The 8,800-nt window shown below is 30.9% G+C and overlaps 1 protein-coding gene across 1 annotated transcript in view; it reads left to right on the plus strand.

Annotated features, from left to right (window-relative positions):
* The window catches only part of LOC111740061 (adhesion G protein-coupled receptor L3), an 80,211-nt gene that overhangs the window by 34,649 nt on the left and 36,762 nt on the right, over positions 1-8,800 (plus strand). Inside the window, exon 4 of the mRNA XM_023530913.1 lies at positions 4,010-4,178. Coding sequence (XP_023386681.1) covers positions 4,010-4,178 — 169 coding nt within the window. The remainder of the gene's footprint in view (positions 1-4,009; positions 4,179-8,800) is intronic.

The following is an 8,800-nucleotide window of genomic DNA, read 5'->3' on the forward strand; positions in this document are numbered from 1 at the left end:
AAATTTTAAACTTTATTTTATTTTAATAAATTTAACTTTAAATTAATTCACGTGGCCTATAGTCGCCATATTAAACAGCACAGCCACTCCCTGCTCCATCTACAAACTTATTTCAACCACATCTATTCTACTGCATAATATTACTCCTGAAACATACTCAAATGAATTTAGCTAATCAACATTTATTATTTGGTGTTTTATTCTTTGAGGGAGAAATACTGTATTTTCAGTGTGACTTTAGCTTTAAATACATAAACACTATATAATATTTACTGAACACAATATGTGTCAGGCACTGTTCTGAGCACTGTATATGTAATATATCATTATCACAAGAAACTTACATTATAATTATCACCATTTTATTGATGCAAAAACTGACACAACCACAGGTTAATTAATTTTGCCTAGATCAAGTAGCTAGTAAATAGCTGAGCTAGAACGTAAACCCCAGGTAAACTGGCTTCAAATCTTAGGCTCTCACTCCATTCTTTACTCTTTCATCATTCTGGAAAGTGAGGTTTTCATCAGTAGTTCTCTTATTCAAAATGCATCACAGTTGGGGCCTTTCTAAAAGCTTTAGATATGCATAATATCAGAAACTATTGCCTCTGACAAGAGGTAAGAGAAAAGAGCAGACAATTTCTTTTCCTTTTCTGCCCTATCATAATTCACTGAGCAACAGCTATGTTTGTAAAAAGATTATCTAAAATGTTCCCTAACTTGTCTTTACTAATTTGGCACTGGGATCTTATTTTATCAGAATGATACTAAATAAGTAAATATAAGTGATAATGAACAGGTGTTTTATGTTTGTTTCTATTACTACAAAAAGATTATTCATTTTTTTTTTTCTCGGTAAACTAACGGAAAAGAATTCTAATATAGTCAGGATCAATTATTTTCAAGGGGCTATAATGTTCAGATTTAACTCAGGTTAATCATCTGCAAGTTAAAATTACTTAGAAGCATACTGTCCATAATTAAGTAATCTTACCTACTAATATTACAGAATAAGGATATCTTTAGATGACATGAAATCTGTCATTTTAAGCATGCCCCCAGGCCTTTTTCAGATTGCTCATGATTTCTCATTCTCTAGAGAAATGCGATCTCTAAGAAATAAATGTCTCTGTCAAGTCACAAGTAATATGAGCACATGATGAAAAAATGGGATGCTTTAGTCTCATAAGGGATATTGCAGTTTTGTAAAATTGACTTTATTCTTTGTTATTTAAGTTCTCATGATCATTTTAAGATTTACCTTCTAGATATAAAGGGAAAGTTATAATGCCTTTTAAGGATTTTAGGGAGGTGGGTGACAGAGGCCTTTGGGGACCAGGAGAATATTTTTCATATGAATTTCTTTGTCATAAAATGCTAATGTTGGTGTTCTTGTCTTTATGTCTATGCATTCTTTAGCTATGAGGATAACAGACCCTTCATCAAGTAAGAATGACCTGAATGGCTGATAAATTTCATTTATCAGTGTGGTCCCATGAAACAGCTATCAGATCAGTACTGAAAAATCATTAGAGCTTCTGTCATTCACATTGAGGCAGAAGAGCAAACTGTGCAGGAAAATAATCAGGCACACAACTTCTATGCAGAATAAATATGCTGCAGGTGTACTGCCAAAGAAATTCTGCTTCACTTCTTTAATTGGATATCATCTGATTTCAGTGCCACAGTTAATAGCAGCTTCATGTGGTACAGACTTGTTTCGCTTTTAGTAGCTTTCTCCTTTCATTGTGATGTGTTCCTCTGTGCTGCATAGTCTTCATTTCTGTTGTTTGTTTGGACATCATTCATCTAAAATTATTTTGTAATTTAGTAGTTTATCTTAAAAATGATCTATGGTTATGAAACTGCCCAATTGCAATTGATATTAATGAACTTCTTTATTAAATTTCCGAAAAGAAAAATATACCTCCTTAAAAAATTAAATTTTACAAATGCAAAATTATATTTCAATTTGATATATATCACTTGATCAATGATCTAATTGTTTATGAATATATTTTTTAAATTTCTGAAGCAAAGCTACAAGTCTGTACTAATCAAATAAAAATAAACATAGATGTTAATATTTGAGCTTTTTTTCTTTGAACATTTTAAAGTTACATGTACTGCAACAATAAACGTAAAAATTGGCAACCTAATGGGTGACCTTGCTTTAGACTTTCAGTTTGTTCTTCTGGTGAAGAGTCCTTTGCTTTCATTTTTTTTTCCAATGCCATTTCACTTATTTCTTCATTTTCTTGCATATATATATATATATATATATATATAGGCTCATTGATTTTTTTTTTAAGAAATTGGGCTCACTGATATTTTATATTATTAATTCTTGGGCCCATAATATGTTTTCTAGTGGGTAATAGCTGAGTTGAGTATTGTATCCTATCATTTTATTTCTAAGGCTAAATAGCAATTTATTTAATGGCAATTCTTTCCATTTTTCCCTTTTCCAATGTCTAAGAAGCTGAGGGCTTTACTTTGAAACTTCACATATTTCTGAATTTAAATTGTAGAAGAAACTATGGACATCTAAGATGTTTTCAAAATCATATAAGCAAACATGCCACATACAATGGCAAGCCTCCTTTAGGTACTCTTCATTCAAAAATGTTGATGTTTTAAATTAAACATGTTAAATTTAGTGGATATTCAACTCTGAAATGTAGTGTTACTATTTAAAGGAAATCATACATATTTGAGATTAATTTTAATAAGATTTTAATAATAATTGACTACTTTGGGACTATATCTTTCTTAAGATATAGTTCTCTTTGAAAACTTTTATAAAACCCAGCTTTAGATTATGGTGAACATATGTGATTTTTTCCCTCTATTTTGCAAAGTTTCAGTCCCTATAAATATTTCTTACTTAGTGTAAGTAGAGGATAATAGTCTGATGAAAAGAAATATTAATTTATCCTGTTCAAGAAAGGTGTGCTGTGAAAGGAAAGAGTGGGTTCATGAGTATATAGAGATCTAGACTGGTTTGGTCCTATTGTCTTCTCTACTTAGAGAGGAGTTGACAAGGATTCCATTTTCAATTATTGGATTCCAGTCTATTGGAAAGATTCATTCTATGTTGATATAAATACATAACATATAACCATAAATATATGGACTTTTGTCACCTGCTTATTACTATTAAGATTGGCAGCTTAGAGAAAAGTAGGGAAATGGAGACTGAGAATTTGTCTTCCATACTAGACTACTTCATTCATACCACTCCATCCCCATTTTCAGCTTCATTTTTTCCTTGAGTTTACAGATACTTCCAAGAGATGAAGATGCCTTGAGCCTTTAAGCTTCTGTTCAACAAAGCTGCCAAGTGCCTGATTTCCAAAATCTAATCTATTGTAACAAAGAAGACAGCAATCCAAAGGCTGAAAGAAATATCAGAGTGGAACTATTTTTTCTCATACACTATATCCCACACTTGTTCTATATAACTATAGAATCAGACAAATAGAACTTTTAAAATCCAAAAATGTATTCCATATACTGATTCCTTCTAATAAGAATTCTGCTTTTGTCAGTAAACACAAAAATTTTATAGAAGAGGAAATAAGGAAAAATGGGGTAAAGGTGTATCAGATGAAGCATTAGGAGAAAGTCCAATCAAACAAATTTTGTACCAGTGAAACCAGTGGAGACTAATATAGTTTATAGACATTTTTCTTTCTTGCCATTACCATAATTACATCTCCATGTCATTTGCATATGTGCAACAACTACATGAATAATTTAATAGTACAATTGTGCTTTTGCTTAACTGAATTTCTGTGTTCACAACATTTTCATGTATATCTCCTGAAGCTTGAAAATTTGTAGTCCCATTAAAATCCTAAAGTTCTTATGCCACCTGTCTTACATTTTCTGTCAATAAAACTTACTGTAACATTTTTTCAGTGTCAGTTTTGTTGATATGAATTGATTGTGTTAATTAAAGACTGATTATTTGAAACCCCTTAATTTTTTCTTCTCTCTGCAGGTCATGGGTTATAGGTGCAATAGCTCTTCTCTGCCTCTTAGGATTGACCTGGGCCTTTGGACTCATGTATATTAATGAAAGCACTGTCATCATGGCGTATCTCTTCACCATTTTCAATTCTCTACAGGGGATGTTTATATTCATTTTCCATTGTGTCCTACAAAAGAAGGTAAGCCAGAATTCTCTATTCGGGAGTAAATGGCATACATCTAATGATAGCAAAGGAATCATAACAAAATTATTCTTGATATGTTGGTCTCTAAGAAATAATACTTCACTGATTTGACTTTTAAAATAGTAAAGACAAAATAGACACAAAATAAAAGCATAATAGTTGGTAAATGTGTTTAACAGAAAAAAATCAAAATATTTTTTGATTTGGACAGTGTACAAAAATTATATTCTTGAAGATTTCAACTTTTTTTTAATATTTAATATTTAGTCTTTAATATTTTTATTGGCAGATGTGTAAAATTTGTGTATTAGGAAGTAGCTTTTCTAAAATGTTATGAAGGCATGGTATGTATGTGATACGTGTGCGTGTATACACACACATATGTATGGCATGGCATACGAAATATATATTTTTCAGTTTCCTTAAAAATTAGTTTGGATATTCTAGAAAATATAAATATCTAAACATTTTATGATAAAATAACATTTATATTTTTTTGAGTAAATGATGGAGTACTTAGTAATGGTCTCTGTACTTTTTTTCTTTTAAAGCATCTTTCATAAACTCTATAAAGTGGATCATTACAGTGCTATGTTTAATTTTTATACTAGTCTATTTTTGTGATTTTTTATATCTACAAAGACCTAAAATATTCATTTGCATTTTTATAATCTCAAGATTGATTCTCTCCTCTTATACTCCTTAACTCTATTGAAAATGTGGTACTTATAGTTTTGATCACCTAAACACCTGAGCCAAGACTGCCTGGGACTAAATCTTAGTTTCTCTACCTAAAAGTTTATGGGACTTTGGGCAAGTTAATTAACTTTTCATGCCCCAGTTTCCTCATGTGTAACATGGAGATAATAAAAATAATTACGAGATATTGAGAGGTGACTCTAAAAATAAAATGGCAAAATGTGAATTTTTTTTTCTAAGAAAGAAAAGAAAGAAAATAAAGAGTAGAGACATCTATCTCTACAAGTTTTGGTTAGAGAGACTGATGGGATGTAAAATAAAAGTGGGAAGGGATGTCCACTTGTCAAGATGAGATTAATTTCATTCTATTTCAATTTTATGTGTGGTAGGTATTAAAAATGTTAACATGATCATAAATACAGGCTATTAGTAATTTTTAATGATAGTAATGATGACTCTAGCCTATAAATTCAGGTTACAGAAAAGAAGTTATATTAAAATAGATGAATTTTCCCAAATATTTAGTGTACACACCCTTCAAATTACAGTTGCTTAAACCAATACATGTTTACTGTTTTACTCACGGCCAGTAGATAGGGGTGCCCCATGAAGGGACACAGGCTGATGAAGGTTCAACCAACCTCAATATATGATTTCCAGTTACCTTGGATGTTGACATTCAGCAGGCAGTCTTAGAAAGGGAGAGAAAAACTTCTATAAAAGGTCCAAAAGAGCTCACATCACTTCTGCTCACTTTCCATTAGATAGAACACAATCAATGGTACCACTTAAACAGCTAGGAAGACTGGAAAACAGTCTTTTTACCCCAAGAAGATGAGGAACTTGGTGTTTCAAACAGCTAGTAATATACCACACTTGATGATTATAGAGAGTAGAAGACATCTGAATGATGAATAATAATAGAGACAGAAGGAAGGGAGTGTCTGAGGAAAAGAATGAGAATCAAAACAATACATTAAATTAAAAATAGGAGAAAATGTCCAGAAGTAGGCGGTGGTCAGTATAATAAAACATTTCAAAGAAGTCAGAGAGACTAAGCACTTGGGAAAGATTTCTACCTTTGATAGAAGAAAGCCATAACCGATTGTCAAGAGATATATATGTAGAAAGATAGGAGTGAAATCAGGAGATTAAGGAAAAAAGTAGCATGCCCATATAAATAAGGGAATATCAGGATATCATAATCAATTATAACATCTTCAAATATAGTGATCTAGATTTACCTATTATCTTTATTTTATATATTAGCTAGAAATTTGGACTAATGTTAGTACAGAAATTTCGTACATAGCAGAAAATATTTTTTATACTTTATGTATTAATTATTATAATTGTGAGTATTTTTTATTAGCCAAATACCTATTAGAGTTTTTGCAGTTATTATTTTTATTTTTCTGGTCTTACAAATACACATCACTGGTGTAATTAAGAAGTGCATTGATATCCAGGTAGAGATATTAACCCTCAATATCCAAAAATGAGTCCAGAGTTTTTAGTATATTTAACGTATTTAATAAAATTGAATCTTTTAATAATATATGTCATCAAGCTCAATTTTGTGATTCATTAGAACAGAGTTCAGCAAACTACAGTTCATAAGCCAAATTTATTCAGCTGGCTTTAATTTCTACAGCCAGTCAGCCAAGAATAATTTTTACAGTTTTAAATGGTTACATTTAAAATTTTAAATAAGTATATACACAAAATCCTTGGTTTTTCCTCTTGGCTCACAAAGTCTAAAATATTGACTATCTGGCCCTTCATGAAAAAATTTTCCAAGTACTTATTAGAAGCTTACTTTTATGACTTATTATAACAAGTAATATAATATTATTTTCATCTATTCTGTGTTTTGAATTTTTCAATTTTGGTGCCATTTTTATTGGTGTTAAAAACATGCCCCAAATCAGAGAATACAGAAAACATGGAATTATCGTTTGCTTTTATTCCTACAGAAAATCAGGTACTTCTCTGTGAAACTGCAGAGATAGGCTATGAGATATTTCTTTTATTTCTTTTATTTAAAAAAAAAAATAGAGATATAATTGAGATATAACTGTGCAAGTTCAAAGTGTATAGTACATTGATTTTGATGTGAAACTATTACCGCCATAGTGTTAGCTAATACCTCCATCACCTCACATAATTATTATTTCTTTTGTGTGGTGAGAACATTTAAGATCTCTCTTAGCAACTTTCAAGTATATAACACAGTATTGTTAATTATAATTATCATTCTATACATTAGATCCCCAGAACTTTTTTGTCTTATAGCTAGAAGTTTGTATATTTTCACCAATAACTCCCCATTTCCCCTACCCTAAACCTCTGGTAACCACTATTCTCTTTTGTATCTGAGTTTGGCTCTTTTAGATTCCACATATAAATGATATCATGCAGTATTTGTCTTTCTCTGTCTGACTTATTTCACTTAGCATAATGCCCTCAAGGTCCATCCATGTTGTTTCAAATGGCAGGATTTTCATTTTCGTGACTGAAAAAAATATTGCATTGTATATATGCACCACATCTTCTTATCCATCCACTTATTTATGGGCATTTTGGTCATTTCCATATCTTATCTATTGTGAATAATGCTGCAAAAAACCATGGGAATGCGTGCATCTCTTTGAGATCCTGATTTCATTTCTTTTGGACGTACACCCAGAAGTGTGATTGCTAGATCATATGGTAGTCTTATTTTTTAATTTTTAACCTCCATAGTGTTTTTCATAGTGTTTATGTCCCCACCAACAGTACACAAGAGCTCTCTTTTCTCCATATCTTCACCAACACTACTTATCTCTTGTCCTTGTGATGATGGCCATTCTAAAATGTGTGAGGTGATATCTCATTGTGGTTTTGATTTGTGGTTTTCCTAATTGTTGATGCTGAGCATCTTTCATGTTTGCCATTTGTATGTCTTAGGTAAAATGACTATTTGTTTCCAAAGTTCATTTTTTTAACTAGATTGTTTGTTTTTTGCTATTTAGCTATATGAATTCTTTATATATTTTGGATATTAACCCCATATAAGATATATGATTTGCAAATATTTTCTTCTGTTTTGTAGATTGTATTTTTATTTTGTTGATTGCTTCTTTTGCTGTATAGAACCTTTTTAGGTTGATGTAGTCCTATTTATTAATTTTTGTTTTTGTTCCTTGTGATTTCGATGTCATACCCCCCAAAAATCATTGCTTAAGACCAATGTCCAGGGACTTTTCTCCTATGTATTTTTTATAGGAGTTTTATGGTTTCAGGTCTTATAATTAAGTCTTAATCCATTTTGAGTTAAATTTTGTGAGTTATGTTAAGATAGGGATCCAGTTTCATTCTTCAGCATGTGATTATCTAGTTTTCTCAACACCATTTATTGAAGAGATTGTCCTTTCCCCATTCAATATTCTTGGGTTCTTTGTCAAATATTAATTGACCGCGTGTGTGAGGTTTTATTTCTGGGTTCTCTATTCTGCTCTGTTGGTTTATGTGTCTATTTTTATGGCAATACCATACTGTGTTAATGTATCTTTGTGATGTAGTTTGAAATCAGGAAGTGTGATACCTCTAGTTTTGTTCTTTTTCAAAATTTTTCGGTTATTTGGGATCATTTGTGGTTCTGTACAAATGTAGGATTTTTTTTTCTATGTCTACGAACAACACCATTGGAATTTCAACAGAGATTACGTTGAATCTATAGATTGCTTTGCGTAGTACGGATATTTTAACAACATAAATCTTGTAGGAGAACCTTCTTAAGCCATCTGATTGAATTAGCAGTTGCTTATATGTTTTCATTGGAGAAATATGAAGCATTCTATTTTTGAGTTATTTTGGTTTATATGGTTACTAGTTGATTGATTCAACTGATTAATAAATATAAAACTTTAAGTTGT

This window comes from Pteropus vampyrus, unplaced genomic scaffold (genome assembly GCF_000151845.1).
Source record: "Pteropus vampyrus isolate Shadow unplaced genomic scaffold, Pvam_2.0 Scaffold57, whole genome shotgun sequence".
Taxonomy (NCBI): Eukaryota; Metazoa; Chordata; class Mammalia; order Chiroptera; family Pteropodidae; genus Pteropus; species Pteropus vampyrus.